We start from the raw sequence: 17023 nt of genomic DNA, 5'->3' as shown, positions 1-17023 counted from the left end.
CTAAGTTTAGCCTGTCCTCCAGACCACTCCCCTCACCCGCCTCCAAGGCCCAGAGCCAGGAATGACCTCATCCTTTTCTCCAAGACTCCACCCTGCCAGCCGGGAGTCCTGCCTTTGCAGACCTGGGGCTGGCCCCCTGGTGAGCATCTCAGAGAGATGGGACTCCAGGCTCACAGCTAAGACAGGGACCTGAAGAGAAAGTCAGGAAGCCACACACACACACTTTGGAGCCTGTGACCTTTATTCATGTCCCACACCAAGAATAGCCAGAGACAAGGCTCCTGCCCAAAGCAGAAACACCAGGGGCCTGGGATTCGTTCGGTTACAACCGCCAAGTCCCCTACCCCGGATCTGTTGTGAGCAGGAAGTGTATAAAGTGCTGGTGTGATGATCCTCTGGGGAAGGCCAAAGGGATCAAGGGCCCCACCCGAGGACCAAGGCAACAGGAGGAGGGGCTGTGCTCTGAGAGGCAGGATGCACCCCTCTATTCCCAGGGTGCTGGTGGGAGGGGGCGTGCCTACAGCCACCAGTGTCAGGGCTGGGGAAACTCAATGCAGTCCTGGGCAGGGGGGAATTGGGAAAGGGAGCCTTCAGCAAGGATCCCTGATAGGGTGGGGTCACAGAGGGCAGAGGGACTTTCTGCAACCCCCTGAAGGAAGGAGGGGAGGTCTTGGGGATCTCAGAGAATGGGGCAGCCCCTCCGGCGCTTATTCTTGCGGACCTGGAGGCCGGCCCTAGTGGCCATCTCAAATACCTCCCGCACCCCCTCCTTGGTCTTGGCTGAGCACTCAAGGTAGCCAAAGGCACTGATCCGGTTCGCCATGTCCCGGCCTTCCTCAGATCGAACAGGTTCCTGGGAAGGTAGACAGACAGCGGTCAGAGGAAGCTGCTGGTTAGGTGCACCTCATCTGTATAACTAGCACAAATAATTACTCCAGCCCCCTTCCCTCAAAGCACCCAAGCCCCAGCCACCATGGGCAGCTTCTAAGCAAGAGACCCAAGACTCATGTTTACCTTCAAAATTCTATCAGCCAGCCCTATATCCCACGGTACTCCATTCTCACCTTCTTCCCATCATCCTCTACGGCTACCAGAATAATTTTTCTCACATGCTGCCCTGACCGTATCTGTCCCCAGTTTAAAATCTTGCCATAATTATCCTCAAAGTATTCTTTTCATTCTATTGTCCACATTCCTATCCTGGCAGCTCTCCCTAATTAACTCATCCTATGGCTGGAAAGCCACTTCTAGGTACACAGATTGGCCAGCTCCCTCAGTCTGGGCCTGGGCCTTTTCCCCAGCTGCTTCCAATACCCTCCCCATCCCATGTCCACGTCAGTTCACACCTCCTAGTGTGAACCCAGGAGACCCCAAGCAAAACATCTATTGTAGGAACCCAGTTCCCTGAGGGCGGCGGTTTTCTTACTCATCTTAATAGCCCCAATGCCAAACAGTGGACAACAGACAAAATGCCAAGTGACCTTAGACAAGTCACTTTGTCCACGTCACTTTCATCAAATATCACTGGTTCTCTCTCATCAAGGTGCAGATGCAAGGGGTTAAGAGGTGGACCCCACCATCACCTCTAACATGGAGTCAGTAGGAGGGAGGCTCCTTTACCAGCCTGCACGCCCTCAGAGGGTGCCTTCCTCCCCAAGGGCTCCCAGCCTGGCAGTGGCACCCACCTGCTTCATCTTTGCCAGCTCTCTCCGGGTATGCTCATCTTGCCTCAGGTCCTTCTTATTGCCCACCAGGATGATGGGCACATTGGGGCAGAAGTGCTTCACTTCCGGGGTCCACTTCTCAGGAATGTTTTCTGCACAGACATGTCCCAACAGTGGACGATAGACAAACCTGAGTTTGTGCCTCCACTTAGGCTAGAAGGCTCTCCCTGAGTCCTGTCTTCCCCACGGCCAAGTCTTAGAGGCTCTTCAGTGTGAGAGTACCTTTCACAGCTCAAAACCCCTCCCCATCACGGTACACATGTTCCCAAGTCCTCCGAGGGCCGGAGTCACCACAGAGGCTAAAGGGGCTCCCCAGTACCCACCCCCACAGCCTCTGAAGATGATTGAGGAGCCCAGGCAAGAGCTCCCTCTGGTTGTTTCCAAGAGGTTCTCAGTCCCCTCCTTCCAACACCCTCACCCAGACTGTCGGGGCTGTCGATGGAGAAGCACATGAGAATGACGTCAGTGTCCGGGTAGGAGAGAGGCCGCAGGCGGTCGTAGTCTTCCTGCCCTGCTGTGTCCCACAGAGCCAGCTCCACCTGACACACAGGGCCAGTGCTTAGCTAGCCTGAGGGCCCCAGTTACACACACAGCCTCGCCACCCAGAGGTCCTCTCTGAAATCACCGTCCCTAGGTTCACTGAGCATCTACCTATTGCGCACCTACTGTGTGCCAGGGACAGTGCTCATCCTTGTCACACACCACAAATAAGGTGAGTCTTTTAAATCCTGAGACAAACTGATCTTTGTGCAGTTTGAGTTGCCATTGTGAGCACCACAATTTTAATCTTCATAAAAACCCTTCGAAGGGGACCTTACCATTTCCCCATTTTACATTTGGGGGAACTTAAGACCAGAGGCAAAGGAACTGGACCAATTATAGAGCCAGTGTTAAAAAAAAAAAAAAAAACAGGTTATCCGGATTTTCTAAGACTGCAACTTCACTTCCTAACTTTCACTGGTTCCAGCACGGAGAGTAAAACCAGGACATGGGTAGGTGGTAAGGACGGACATTCTAGGTCCCTAAGTGATGGCGGCGGGTGGGGTTCCAAGGTGAGAGGGGAAGGGGGCTGTTTGCCTTTACCTGCTTGCCATCCACCTCTATGTCTGCGATGTAGTTCTCAAAGACAGTAGGGACGTAGACCTCTGGGAACTGATCCTTGCTGAAGACGATGAGGAGGCAGGTCTTCCCACAGGCCCCATCCCCCACAATCACCAGCTTCTTTCGGATGGCAGCCATTGCCAGGGCTGGCAGGGAAGAGGCAGCAGGGATGTTGGGAAAAGCCAGCGAATCTAAAAACACTTCTCTGAGGCCCCCAAGACCTCCCTGGAAACCGAGGTATCCAACAAAAGGAGGGGACGGAGGGAAAAGAGCTTGCTCAGGCATGTTCTTGCCAAGAACCAATTGTTCAGGCAACTGAGCTTGAAATTCCTAATCTCAAGGTCAGGGACAGGTCTCCCCCATGGGTTGGAATACACAAGAAGAACCACCCACTTGGGAGCCAAGAAAGCATGAGTTCTAATCTAATCCACTCACCAACTGTGGGCCCCTGGACACCTTGAAGGGTGCTCAGGGACCAGGGGTGTCTCCAGAAAAGCCAGTTTTTATCTATTCTACATATCAGAGTTTCAAGTCAGACTTAAATGTTACCAGGATTTCAATACTTTCAAAAGATTAATAATTACAAAGGTCCAATCTGGAACACACTGAACACATTGTCCCTCACTCAACACAAATCATGCCTGTCCACTGAAAGAGTCTGACTGATACGGGTGGGTAAGGAAAGACTGTTTATCATACCCTAGATGCCAGGTGGTTCAGTGGTAAAGGGCTTCCCAGGTGGTTCAGTGGTAAAGAATCTGCCTGCAATGCAGGAGACTCAGGTTCAATCCCTGGGTCAGGAAGATCCTCTGGAGAAGGAAGTGGCTACCTACTCCAGAGGTAGGAGTAGACAGAGGAGCCTGGCAGGCTATAGTCCATGGGGTCGCAAAATAGTCAAATACACCTTAGCGACCAAACAACAGGTGCCAGGTTCTATGGTGGACATTTTGACAAAAATCACCTCTGTCCCCAGAAGCCTGAAAGGTAGTGAGCTTCCCATTTTGACAAATTAGGAAAGTGAGATTCATGGAGGCTAAGAGGAATTCGGAGTCATCGCAGGGAAGGCACTCAGAGTAGGGCTGTGTGACTAGTCTTGCTTTTCTACGTTACCACCCCAGAAGTGGGAAGGAGCGCAGAGCAGGGGGAACCCAGACGGAGGGCAGCGGCAGCAGCCAGCCAGCCTCCCTGGCCCACCCCATCCCAGTCCCCAGGGCCCCGCGTCACACAAAGGAGCCTCAGTCCAGGCAGTGCCCACAGCCCACATTTGGGCAGGCTGCCTGCCTCCCCCCTTCCTCCTGGGCCTGGCAGCAACACTGGGTCACTCAGCCCCAGGCAGGGGACAATGACCACACTGTAGGGAGCCACACATCTACCACAGCAGAGCGACTGAGAATAATCCACTAGGGAATCACCTCCACCCACTCCCTGGGACGGCCCCTTCCTCCCCTCTGTCCAGCTCACCCTGAGGCCCTGCCCACCCCTCCCTGTGACTCAGGGCCAGGAGTCAGCTTCCCGGGGTTTCCATGTGTCCCCCGCCCCCAACGCACGCCGAAGGGCAGCTGCACAGTTCACCACACCTTGCCAGCTTCTTTCTGCCCCAGAAGCTGAGCCTCACTTCCTCCTTCCCTGGGGAGAGGAGCTGACCTCCAGCCGGCTGGAGTTCCCAGGCCCCCAGTCTGGGGGGAAGAGAGGGCGGGCTTCGGGCCTGAGATGAAATCGAGGCTGTGGGGAGGAGCGAGCGGGAGCCGGGGCCGGCGCTGGGAGGAACTCCAAAAGGGAGACCAATGAAGGCCAATTCCAGCGCCAGCCACACAGGGAGTGGTTAAGAAAGAAGGGGACAGTAACCTGATCTCTGCCCCAAACCTGGCTTTTTCTCTCAGTCCCACATCCTGTCAAACTAGGCTGAGCTCCCGCACTCCCTACACACCACCACCACCACCTCACAGCCCAGCCCTGCCTTTTAGGAAGCGAATATTACAGCCCAAGGCAAGTTCTCTTCAACAGTGGGATCCCGGGTGGCCTCCCTCTCCTCCACACACACATGCACAACACTGGGATGAGGGGAAGCGGATGTGAATCAGACGGAATTTATAGGAGTTGAGCACACGGCCACTCTCTAACACCCTCTGATACCCCAAAAGGCAAGCAAGAAGGCATTCACCCTGCCAGCTGATTTCCTCCACAAAGAAAAACCATCCTTCAGAAAAGGAGGTCTCCTGAAAATTCTACCCAAGTGACCAACTCCCTCTCATATTCCCACAAGTTCCATTGGTCCAACTGAGGGAAGACAGGCTGCGGTAGCCCCAATCTGGGACAGGCAGCATTGATGGACAGATGGAGGGCATCCACCACCAGGGTGAATACCAGTTGCCTAGCTCTGAGTTTGCCACTACGCTCTCCCACCCCAGCAGGGCAGTGTAGGTAGCACCAGATCGTGCGGGTCAGAGGCCAGAACTCCAGGGCAGGGGCCTGCTGGAATGATCTGGAGCACACCCTCCCCCAGCTCAATTAAGACTTTCCCTTCAGGCTCAGAGGAGTCCTAGACCCAGGCCAGGCCGCCAGGCCCAAGGCCAAGACAGTAACGACAACAGCTCCCTGTGAGAGGCAACCCCTGAGCAACTGCCCCACTGACTCCAAGAGGGGCAACCAAACCCCAGAGGACCTGGTATGAGTCGAACTCTTGGGGCCTTCCCTGGGATAAAACAGTTCCTCAATCATTCTCAAGCTTTCCAGATGAACCAGGGGCTGATGTATCCTGATGACCACCCCTGATGTCTAGGGAAGAAATCAGATACCTCCTCCTCGACTTGAAACCCAGAAGTGACTTGGCCTTGGGTCCCCCAGGCCAAACTCCCAGGATACTCTTTAGACAGGTTGGGGAGTGTGAAGGAAGCAACAGATAGATACACACACACACACACACACGGCTTGGATCCTTCCCAATTTCCCGTACCTCCACTCCAGGCCGGCTCCAGAAACCATCCTGGGCGAGGTCCAGACCCCCGGAGCAGTGGCAGCCCCCGCGGTCACACCCCACCCTTATTCCTGCCACTTCACAGGCCCGGCGGGGGGGGAATTCCCACCTCAAGCCGGACTCGGGCCCCAACTCACACCCCAGCCAAGGTCCACCGCGGGCCGCCAGACCTGAGAGCTAAGCATCTGCGCGGGAGCTCCCTCGCGGAGACCCAAGTTGCCCCCTCTCCTCCTCGCCCTGCCGAGCAGGTTCTGGGAAGCCGGCAGAAGGGAACGGACTTCGACTCGGACACCTAGAGGCGAGAGGCCCCGCGGGACAATTCCTGGCGCCCCTCACGGTAGCCGAGGAAGGCAGGGAGGGGCCGAGCCGTCCGGATCCCCGCGCCGCCCAGACGCCCCGTACGAGGGGAGGGAAGGGGCCCGCGCTCGGGCCAAAGCCCCTCCCCAGCCGGCGCCCCGAGCTCCAGCCAAGCGGAGAAGAAGGAAAGTGCTCTGCAGGGGACCAATGCCCAGGACCCCGCCGCCCACAGCCCCAGCCCAGGGTACCTTCCGCTCCGCCGCTTCCAGCTGCGCTGCGGGTGCGGGAGGCAGAGACTGACCCGCGGGGCCCCGCCGCCCCGCCGCCCCGCCCTCCTCCAGCGCCGCGGCTGGGAGGGGCGACTGGCCGGGAGGGGCGGGCCGGGCGGCTCTTGGCTCCGCCCGCCCCCGGCCCCCGCCCACGGCCCCAGCGGGTAGCCCAGCGCTGGCCCTCAGGGTCCGGGAAATGCCTGGACTGCGGAGAAGCGCGCGGCGGGGCTAGGCGCGGCGATCTGGACCCGGGAAGACTCTGCCTCAGCGCCACAATCCAGCTCTTACGGGCGGACCGGCGTCGGGAAAGTTCAGAGGCGCCCGGGGTGGGGTCAGGAAAGGGCCGCTGCTGCCCTCCCGTGGCTGAGCGGCCACCCGCGCCTACACCACCTGGGTGGTGTCCCGTGGGAGGCGGGACTGGGAAAGACGGCTTCGGGGACGCAGGAGGAAGGGGCTGCGGAAAACCCCCACCCACTTAGAATCGTTGCGCAGTAAGTACAGCCCACCATCATCCCCCAGCCTCGGAGACCTTTCAGAACCTTTGAGATTCAGGGGCACTTGGTTCCACCTTGCAATTCCCTTCCGTCCCCCTACCCGGAATTTCCTACTCCTACCCATCCTTCAAAGGGCATTCTTGGAAATCTTTCTGGATTCCCCAGCTAAGAATTCAGTTCGCACCCTCACTGTCTTATTTCTGTGCCTCTGGGGACACCTCCCAGGTGCTCTAGGGCCCTCCCAGGTGGCTCAAGTGATAAAGAATTCGCCTGTCAATGCGGGAGACACAGGCAGGAGAGGAGGGTTCCATCCCTGGGTCAGGAAGATCCCCTGAAGGAGGAAATGGTAACCCACTGTAGTATTCTTGCCTGGGGAAATCCCATGGACAGAGGAGTCTGGTGGGCTACGGTCCATGGGGTCACAAAGAGCCAGACAGGACAGAGCACAGCTCAACCATAGCACAGAGACACCTAGCCTGGTCTGACGTGTGTTGCGTATTTACCAACACGTATTTTTTTCCCTGAAAGGTACAGGAGGAAGTGAATGGAGGATGAGGAAGTCTACTTACATTTTATTAGTTTGTGCAGGGTACACTACATAGCTTTTAATAGTCATCGCAGATTTCTGGGTTAAGTATACACATCCCCTTTTACCTGTAAGGAAACTGAGGCTCAGCAAGTTCAGTGACTTGTCCAAATTTTGCCATATGTACATGGCAGAGCAAAATCTCAGAGTCAGGCCTGTCTGGCTCCAAAGCTGGTCTCTCTCCCTGCTGCCCACTGTGATCCTTCAGTCTGTCCCTTCGCACTTTCTGGCACAATGCATGGCACACAATAGGTTTTCAACAAATATTTGCTGAATGAATGAATGTTACAAGTCATACAGACTTTAAAGATCTGACAAGCAACCCACACATCTGCTGAATGAGGAAATTGAGGTCCACAGCAGTTTGGTCCCAATCCTCTTAACTGGCTCAATAGACCTAGCTATGTATTCAGTTCAGATCAGTTTCTATCTTCAAAGAATTTGCAACCTAAATTCAGAATGCAGACAAATTAAAGATAGGTAATAGTTATTGAACCCTTATTACATAGACTGGGCTATGCATACATGAACTACTTTAGTCCTGTAACCACCTCGTGAGGTAGTACTGTAATGCCCATTTTTCCAAAAAGCAAGTTGAGGCTCAGAGAGATTGCAGACTTCTTCTTGGTTGGATTTGGCACCAGGAACCAAACAGCAGGACTTTCAACACCCTGCTACTTCACTGCTGCTGCTGCTGCTGCTAAGTCGCTTCAGTCGTGTCTGACTCCTGGCGGCCCACCAGGCTCCCCCGTCCCTGGGATTCTCCAGGCAAGAACACTGGAGTGGGTTGCCAGTTCCTTCTGCAACTTCACTGCTACTCTATACCAAGTCCTCATGTAGACAGTTACAGTACAAGAGGCGAGTGCTATAGTGCAGGCATGCATGGGCTGTGGAAGAACAGAAGTGTTCAAGTTGGGGTGATGTATTGATTTTAAATATGTTGGAGCTACTCTAGACCCACAGAGTTGTGGAAATCCCAAGAGGGTGGTGGTGGAGAAAGACAGGGCTAGAGAAGGAAGCAGTGGCCAGATCATGAAGGTCCTTATATGCCACACTTAAGAGTTTGGTCTAGGTGCAGTAAGGAGCCACTGAAGTAGTCTCTCAGAGGAATCACCAACTTAGATTCACATGGTGGAAACGGCTCCCTGGCTGCTGTGTGTAATCTTTACTGGGGAAGCAGAGAAGTGGCTTGGAAATAAAATCAGCAGATGAGTTAGGAGGCTTATATACTAAAGGACTACAGTAGTGACTCTGTGTGTGTGTGTGTGTGTGTGTGTGTGTGTGTGTGTGTGTGTGTGTGTGTGTGTGTGTGTGTGTGTGTGTGTGTGTGTGTGTGTGTGTGTGTGTGTGTGTGTGTGTGTGTGTGTGTGTGTGTGCGCGTGCTCAGTCGTTCAGTCATGTCCGGGAGCATAGCCCATCAGGCTCCTCTGTCCATGGGATTTCCTAGGCAAGAATACTGGAGTGGGTTGCCATTTCCTTCCTTCTCCAGGGGCTCTTCTTGATCCAGGCATCGGACCCAGGGATGGAACCCACGTCTCTTGTGTCTCCTGTATTGGCAGGTGATTCTTTACTACTGGGCCATCTAATAGAAATATGTGGTAAAATATTTAATCATCAATATTTATGATTGATTAGCTTGATGAGGGAGAAACAGAAGCCAAAGGTGATCAGCTCCAAGAATTCTAATTTGAGTAGCTGAGCTAATGCCCCCTGAGATAGAGCCAGGAGAAGAATGTATTTGTGGGAGAAATGATGGATTCATTTGGAGGAATGTTGAACTGAAGTGTTTGTGGGATATCTAGGGGATTGTTTGGAAGACCACTGGGATATATAGGTCTAAGGCTCAGGAAAAGTCTGGACTGGAAATGGTGCCTTGGAAGACACCAGCTCTAGGATGAAGCCACAGAACAGGATGCAAGTGTATGCAGTGGGAAGAGCAGAGGAAAGAGCCTGGGAACATTACATTTTTAGGGCTCTTCTGGAGTTCTTTCCACCACCCCAAGGAGATTTTCCTTACCTTTCAGTTTTAAGTCAAAGTAAATAAAGACACACATCTTTATTCATCTGGTTTATTTGCCAAGAGCTATAACTTTAGATCTAACTGGCACCCCTTCTTCAGTTAAGTTGCCACTAAAGAAGGTCAGGGAAACAAGTTTGGAATTTGGGTTGGGAGAGGCGTAAGTATGAAGAGGCTGGGATGGTGGTGGGAGGTTCAGGGCTTGAGCCTCTCAGGAGTAACTGCCTGGCCCTCCCAGGGGGATGACGAAGACTGAGATGTCATCCCCGGAACCCAGCTTGTTGTTGGGGAGACGCCAACCACGGTCGCGGGGTGTGCCCCGGGCCCCCAGGACCAGAGCTTGGGCCAGAGCGGTGTACCTGCCAGAAGCACACGTGCACATTCATGTACCAACACGTCTACAGGAAGATGGGCGCACAGGCCCTCATGTGGGTCCCCCAGCATCGCTCCCCTTTGTCCCTGCCTTCCCCATCGTCATCCCCTTGCCACCATACAGCCCCTACCTGCTGGGGTCATTGGGCTCATAGGCTGACAGCACCCTGTCCACAGTGGCAGCTACCTCGCAGTCACTGGTGACATCCCACAGCCCATCTGTTCCCAGGACCAGCACGTCATCTGGGCAGTGCTCATATTGCGTCAGGTCATACACTCGCACCTGGTGGGGAAAGAGGGTGCAGAGGGAGCTTGGGGATAAAGCAACCTCGGGAGAAAGCTAGCCTGAGACCCCCCCGAGGAGGGAGGGTATGGCCTAGGAGCCTCCCGTGCAGCTCACCTCAGGGAAACAGGAGAGGAAGGGTTTGATGGGCAGGGTAGAACTGCAGACCCTGAGGTTGTGATCTCCCAAGCCCCGGGTCACCCCAATGGTGGCCATCACTCGAGCCTAAAGAAAATGAGGAGGGCGTGCTGCTCTAGCCCTCTTCCGAGTCTCTGGGACCATGGACCCTCTCCACCCCTACCCTCAGGTAGAACCTCCACCTCCCTAGACAAGTTGTGGTGGGTCCTCCTGCCCTCTCCCACCTCTACCATGGAGTTTACCTTTTTGCCCTCCCCACAGACCAGAGGAAACCTGAGATCCTCCAGCTCGATCTTTTTGTAGGCCCTGGGGAGGGGGGAGTAGAGGAGGCATCACCCAGGCATCAAAGCCCCTCTCCCCTAGGAGCCACACCCCTTAGACAAACCCCTTAAGAAGGGCCACACACCACCCCCCCCAACTCCCAGCCTAGTCCGGCCTCCAGCTTCCACCTTGCTGCTGGCCAGGGACTGGTTGTGTTGCCATGGAAACGGGCCCCAGCTCTGAGGGAAGTGTTACCAGCCAGTCATGTTCTGGTCCCGGTACAGCATCCTCTGCCCCAGCTCCTTAGGCTGAACTCTGCGGGGGAACTCGAGGTGGGTGAATTCACCACCCAGCAGCTCTGGTTTCAGGAAGCCCTGGGGTCGGGAGTCACCAGAGAGAGCAGAGGGCCAGGGGGCATTATTAGGTTTACAGCACATCCTGGTGTACAGATGATGTTCATTATAGCAGACCCTTAAGTGGAGTTCAGGTGGGAGACCTGGGTTCAATCCCTGGGTCGGGAAGATCCCCTGGAGAAGGAAATGGCAACCCACTCCACTATTCTTGCCTGGAGAATGCCATGGATGAAGGAGCCTGGTGGGCTACAGTCCATGGGGTCCCAAAGAGTCAGACATGACTGAACGACTAACACTTTTTACTTTAACTGGAGTTTACTCTGTAACATGCCCTGTTTTCACATTAACATATATTAACTCATTTAATCCTCATAACAGCCTTTAAGGCTCCCGATGCATGGAGAAGCTAAGGGAGTTGTCGAAGATCACACAATTAGCAAAGTACTGGAACCAGGATTTGATCCTTGGCAGCCCAGCTCCTAAGCCATTGCTTTAAAGCACCAAGCCATCCTGTTGCTTAGGGGCCTTTGCTGTTTCCTTTCCCCACCTCTGACTGCACTTCCTTCCTCAGTGGGGGCCACAGTGGGAGCTTGGGGCAGCCCATGTTCCTTCCTCTTGTGTCCTCCACACCAGCCCAGCCCTGCACTCCTTAGTCTGTGAAGGGGCCTTCCCAGTAAGCTCCAGTAAGGAGCCTTCTGTCTGTGTGGTGAGGGTGGGAGAGTCCCTGGGACCTGGTGGTACAGAGAGGCACAAGATTCCACAAGGAATGGGAGCAGGGGGTTTGGTTCTTACTTACAAGCAGCTGAAGACGCTGGCGCTCAGTCTCCGGGGTGAACTCCCGGGACATTGGAATGATTTCACCATTCCGGACAATGATGGCTCTGCCGAGAGAAAGAAAAGGTTTGGACTTGGCTCTTCTCAGCCCCCTCACATGAAGAATTCCAAAAAGACAAGGCCCGCCCTCAGAGTCCCTCACCCAGACCTCGTTTTTTTTTTCCCCTCATAGTTATTTCAAGCCATTCCTTATGTCTGTGATCCCTCCTGACCCCGTCTAGTCTTTGGTTTTTAACACCCGCCACTTCATTCTCTTCTATTCCTCCATCCCAGAAAGTTGACCTTCCCCCCCCACAGCCTTTTTAAAGCTCCCACCCCATACCTGCTGTCACCTGCGTTGGCCACATACACCTTGCCTAGCAAGTAGACCACAACCAGTGCACAGCAGCCCCCCTCCACTTGGTGGCCACGCCGCTCCCGGGCCATCTGCTCATCCTGCCATATGACGAAGGGTCAAAGGAGGGTGGATGAGGAAGAGACTCCACACACACAACCACCCAGCCCACCCACATCTGCAGAAATAAACTGGCCCAGGCAAGCCACACTGGTGGAGAGTAGGGAAGACATCTGTATAACACACCCTCCCTCCCCACCTCTGAACCAAGTTCTGGTCAGGTTTTCGAACCTGTTTTGGGTTCTCAGAGTCACCTCCTCAGGCCACCTGACTCCTATACATAGTTGGCCAGAGTGTCTGCCTGGCAGGCTGTTGGCCTGGGCCAACCACTTACCATGAGCTGGAAGGCATTCTCAATGGCACCCACTACCAGGCTCTCGTGAGTCACTTCCTTCTGTGAAGACCAGCAGGACTGAGGACCAACCAACTGAGAGGAATCAGAGGAACCTGGAGCCCCCGGGGTGGACGGGAGGCAGAGGGGAGGCGGTAAGGGGTCCTGGAGTATCTCTACCAGGTCTTTTAGCTGCTCCCGAATGTGGCGATGCAGAAGCCTAGAGGCCATTTCAGCAGCCCCGCCCCCTGCATGCCCGTCAAACAGACCCCAGTAGTAGAAGCAGAGTCCCTGGGGAAGGAAAAGTTGGAGGTGAGTGAGTGTGTGTGTGTTTTATGCTGGGAGAAAAGCAAGACTCTGGGCATCCATATAAACATCAGAGAGGAAGTCTGAGTTTGGTATTAAAGGCAAATTAGATTTATTCATTCATTCACCAAGGGCCTACAATGTGTCTAAAAGCAAAGTAGCAAAAGAGTCAAACTCAAAAGATAAAGATGCAAACATAAGCAATGGTAATTACTTAAATCACCAATAAATACATGAGCATCTACATTTTAAGTGGAAAACTAAATATTCATACTGACATGGTAGAATCTAACTGAGCAATGCCAGATAAAGGTTCTGTGCTATAAGGCAGAAAGCTAGTGATTTAGGAGGTATTGCGTGGCTCAGATGAAAACTAAATGCCTAGAATCCCTGGGGAGAGGTGTCTCCTGTGTCTCTGGAGGCTAGGAAAGGGGGTGGGGGGCTTACCTGGCCTCGGCTAGGCTCCCTAGGTGCCCCTGAAACACTCCTCCGGCCTTCCACATACAGCACTTCACAGCAAGCCTGGTCCTCATTGTGCCGGCTCTTGCCAGCGTTGATGACCCTGTCAGGCCAGAGTGACCACATCAGGTTGGATACCAGACCAGGTCCTGGAATAACTCCCACCTTAGACACACATACCCTTTCTGGCCTGCTGGCCAAGCTGAGAAAGGTCACAGCCACCTGGGAACCAGGCCAGAGGGAGGAGGAGAAGGGAGGCAGGGCAAGTCACAAGGAGTACAGTCTGGGTGTTGGGCTCCACAGCAGCACTTTCCCACCTCAGTTCTCCCACCTCTGGCTAAGGGGACATCCTGATGGTGCCACTGGGGGAGGGCCTGGATGAAGGGGAGGAGGTTTTAATTCCTGGCTTGCCAAGATCCTACATCCACCCTGGTGCGCCTCCCCCCAAACTGTTCTAGTGCTGTGTCCACAAGACCCCACCCTACCCGCATGAGCACACCCACCTTTATCCTAAAATCATCCAGTGAAAGTTCCTGCTGCTTTGTTTTTTTGGTTTTGTTTTTTGACCGCTTGTGGGGTCTTAGTTCCCCAACCAGGGATGGAACCCGAGTACCCTGTGTTGGAAGCTTGGCGTCTTAACATGGAAGTCCCAGTTTCTGCTGCTTTGGCAATGAGTAAGTGTTCCAGCCCATATCAGGAAAGAGGAATTGAAATAAGGTAGGAGTGGAAGACCCCATGGACTGTGCTGAAGCCACACAACCCCAAACTCTTCCCAAATAGGAAGTTAGAGGAGCTGATAGTGGGGCCACAGGTCCACCAGCCACCACCCTCCGCCCCTTGGCACCTTCAGCTTCCTAAGTGCTCTGCTTTCCCAGCAGATGCATTAAAAATCCACGGGCCCAATGGGAATTCCCTGGCGGTCCAGTGGTTAGGTGCTTTCACTGCCGGTCCGGATCCCTGGTCAGGGAACTAAGATCCCTCATGGCATACAGAGAGACAAACAAAATCCAGGCAGCCTTGGAGCAAGCCGGCTGCTCCCGCCACTCCGACCGCTCTGGCCCGAGGGTCCACTTCCTTGCCTGGCCAGGGCAAGTCCACCCATCAAAGGGTGTTCAAGGGGGCTCTCCCGCTTCCCCCGGGCGCCCCCCCACCTCCCGCCCCTGGGAAAGCCGGCGGCAGCCTGGTGTCGCGGGCTATTTCTGGGTGTGGAGGGGGAGGGGAACGGTAAGAGGGACAGGGAACTGGGGCGCTGGGGTCGGGAAGCCCAAGGAGTTTTACTAGCTGCTATCTCCTATGTTACAAGGGACTCCCGGCCCTTGACACCTCCCCTCTCTTGGCCACTAAACTACGGGGCCGCGACTGAGAACTGGCCAACTCATCGTTCACGGGCCCTTCACCCTCCCGGCTCAGGGAGAGAACAAGGTTCTGAAGCGGCGCGGGTGAGGACAGTCAGCGAGCTAGAAGATCCTGAGAAAAAGCTGCACCCGACTTGAGAAAAGGCTGGGAGCTGGTGCGGCCCGAAGCCCGGAGGACAGCAAAGGTCCTGGCGAAAGGGATCCCCCTGGCACCGAGCGCGGCGAGGGGGACGCATCCCAGGGCCCGGGATGCCGAGGTGGGGAGGAGGTTGGGAGGGGAAGTCCCATTCTGGTTAGGGTGCCCCCGGGGGCGCTCACTCGGCGTAGCCCGTGCTCCAAGGCAGGCGACGGCCGGTGTCCGGAGGGCTTTGCACAGCCCGGCCAGCGTGGTCGTCGGCGCGTCTCAGCCCCCCGGGGCTCAGCTGCAGAAAAGTCGGTCGGGAGAAGCTTGCTCGAGCCTCTACTGTCCTCGCTGGCGTCGCACCCCCGCTCCCAGCCCTGGCCGGAGGGCTCCTAGGAGCTTGCGGAGGGGCAGCGGGTGGCGCCGAGGTCGCGTTGGGCAGGTCTGGCGACTTGGGGCGCGAAGGCGGGGCGCCCCCAGAGCTCACCAGGTGCGCCACGGCCGAGCGCACCCGGTTTAGCATGCTGCCTCCCTGCCCCGCCCTCGGCCGTGGCCCCGCCCCAGAGCAGGCCCCGCCCCCTAGGACTCGCGAGGGGCGGTGCTCGCTCCGGTCGGTTCGGTCCCTCCATTGGCTCCCCGCCCCCAGGCAGGTCCCCGGCAAAACTTCCCGGCTCCCGGACCGGCCCCGCGGGCTAGTGGCCTCTACCCCACCTCGTTCCGGCTTCTCCCGCCTCCGTTTTTTAGGGGAAGAAGGGTCTGCTGTTGTAGGGAGGGAACAGAGAGAAGGAAATCTTACTTCAGCCTTGCTCTAGATTAGACATCAGCTAGAACTTCCCCATTGTGACGGGAAGGTGGTGTCTCCTCGACCTCGATTCGTTGTGGCTAGCCTGCCCAGAGGGTGATAGAGCTGATGACTTCCATCAGCGACCGCTGGGTGTGAAGCTCTGGTGTGATAACACCTCTGGCTGGGGCTGCCAGAGTGAAAATGAGGGCGAGCGAACTGTTGCTGGGATGCTGTGGAGGTGGTAACAAGGCAGGCTGGAGCTAGTCATCCTGAATTGGGGAGCTGGGTAAGTTCCTGGATTCCTAGAGGCACTTTTCCCCGTGAAGACCACCTCTAGATCCGACAGAGCGGTTGCCACTCCACTTTTTTTTTTTTTTCAGGACCCAATTTCCTCCCATATTTCCATATTTAAACCTCCCGTGACCACAGAAGAATTAGATAGTAAAGATAACAATAACTACCATTTATTGAGGACTAACTACATAATGGTCCCTCTGCAAAACGCTTTCTATACTTCAGCCCCTTTACACTGCATACTAACCCTGCAAGGTGGGTTTTTGTTATGTTCTTTTTATGGATGAGGCAGGTCTGGACGCTCCTGTTATTTTACATGACTTGTTCCAGGAGGTCAACAACCCAGTGTGAAATTTATGCCCATGTCCATTTCCCAACCACCTAAACTGATACTATCTTAAGAATCAAGCTGATTTATCTAGCTCAGAGAAGAGGGGTTAAGAAGAGGTAGGTGAAGAGCAGAAGAGTGGGGGTTCCTTCTCTCCCACCCCCTTTCTCGTAACACAGAGACTGAGAGCAATCCAGGTGAACAACTTCTGTAACTGCCACCGGGGGGAGACAGAGGCCAGGCTAAGTGCCTACCTGAGAGGTGCGGGAGGTACTGACAGGCTGCTGAAAGAGCTATGGTCCCTAAGCCTGGGAATTGATTGGGCTTCCAGAGACACCTCCTTCCCCATGCACAGTTCAAATAGGGACAAGGCCCTTAAGGTCCTAAGGCAAGTTAGGGTGGTCCTCAGAGATCACTGGCACCCAGTTCATGATGGGTATTCCATCTCTGGACTCTGTCAGGTGGGTGCTTCCTGACCACGACTCTGTTCCTAGCTAGCCTGTAGCCGCAGAAGGGGTGACTTTCCTGGTAGCTTCCAAATAAAAATCTCACAATGGTCATTCAGGTTGGTAGACTTCTATAATTACACCTACACCCTGGGCAGAGAGAAAGAAAAAAGAAGTCACAAGAGAAGAAAAAGCAAAAGTCAGACCCAAACGCACACAGAGTGGCAAGGAAGACGGAGATAAAGGACTTGCTGCTGCTAAGGATATTTCCTCCTGTTTGAGAAAAACTGAAACGAGCTCACAGATAAATGGCATAAACAGCCACAGCAGGCCAAAGACAGAAGAAAAAAATACAAATCCTGGCTATTTTTATTATTCATTGTTTCTGGGACAGTTTGCTTACCACTTCTCTGTGTCACTCAGCTCTGTAATTCCTGCTCTGCACAACATCCATCATGATGTGACTGCAAGTGGGCTACAGAGCCAGGGCCCAAAGACCTAG

The 17023-nt window shown here is 54.7% G+C and overlaps 2 protein-coding genes across 5 annotated transcripts; both read right to left on the bottom strand.

Annotated features, from left to right (window-relative positions):
* Nucleotides 1-223: 223 nt before the first annotated feature.
* On the bottom strand, nucleotides 224-6506 carry RHOC (ras homolog family member C). 4 transcript variants are annotated; one of them, XM_043876012.1, is made up of 5 exons: nucleotides 6345-6506; nucleotides 2808-2971; nucleotides 2143-2263; nucleotides 1686-1816; nucleotides 224-853 (listed from the first exon to the last, which is right to left on the bottom strand). In XM_043876012.1, the coding sequence occupies exons 2-5, from the start codon at nucleotides 2961-2963 to the stop codon at nucleotides 680-682; spliced, it is 582 nt and encodes a 193-aa protein (XP_043731947.1). In that variant the 5' UTR covers nucleotides 2964-2971; nucleotides 6345-6506; the 3' UTR covers nucleotides 224-679. The 4 variants fall into 4 exon arrangements, with proteins under 4 accessions (XP_043731947.1, XP_043731949.1, XP_043731950.1 ...); XM_043876014.1 differs by having other exon boundaries at nucleotides 2808-3050; nucleotides 6345-6455; XM_043876015.1 differs by lacking the exon at nucleotides 6345-6506 and adding an exon at nucleotides 5970-6074.
* Nucleotides 6507-9500: 2994 nt separating this feature from the next.
* PPM1J (protein phosphatase, Mg2+/Mn2+ dependent 1J) lies at nucleotides 9501-15223 on the bottom strand. Its single transcript, XM_043876011.1, has 10 exons — nucleotides 14867-15223; nucleotides 13182-13296; nucleotides 12432-12719; nucleotides 12026-12138; nucleotides 11666-11750; nucleotides 10772-10890; nucleotides 10498-10561; nucleotides 10235-10342; nucleotides 9966-10117; nucleotides 9501-9821 (listed from the first exon to the last, which is right to left on the bottom strand). Exons 1-10 carry the CDS (start codon nucleotides 15190-15192, stop codon nucleotides 9674-9676), a joined length of 1518 nt encoding a protein of 505 aa, XP_043731946.1. The 5' UTR covers nucleotides 15193-15223; the 3' UTR covers nucleotides 9501-9673.
* Between the last annotated feature and the right edge of the window lie 1800 nt (nucleotides 15224-17023).

Source organism: Cervus elaphus, chromosome 20, assembly GCF_910594005.1.
Source record: "Cervus elaphus chromosome 20, mCerEla1.1, whole genome shotgun sequence".
In the NCBI taxonomy this organism is placed as follows: Eukaryota; Metazoa; Chordata; class Mammalia; order Artiodactyla; family Cervidae; genus Cervus; species Cervus elaphus.
This window is presented reverse-complemented; position numbering and strand designations above follow the sequence as displayed.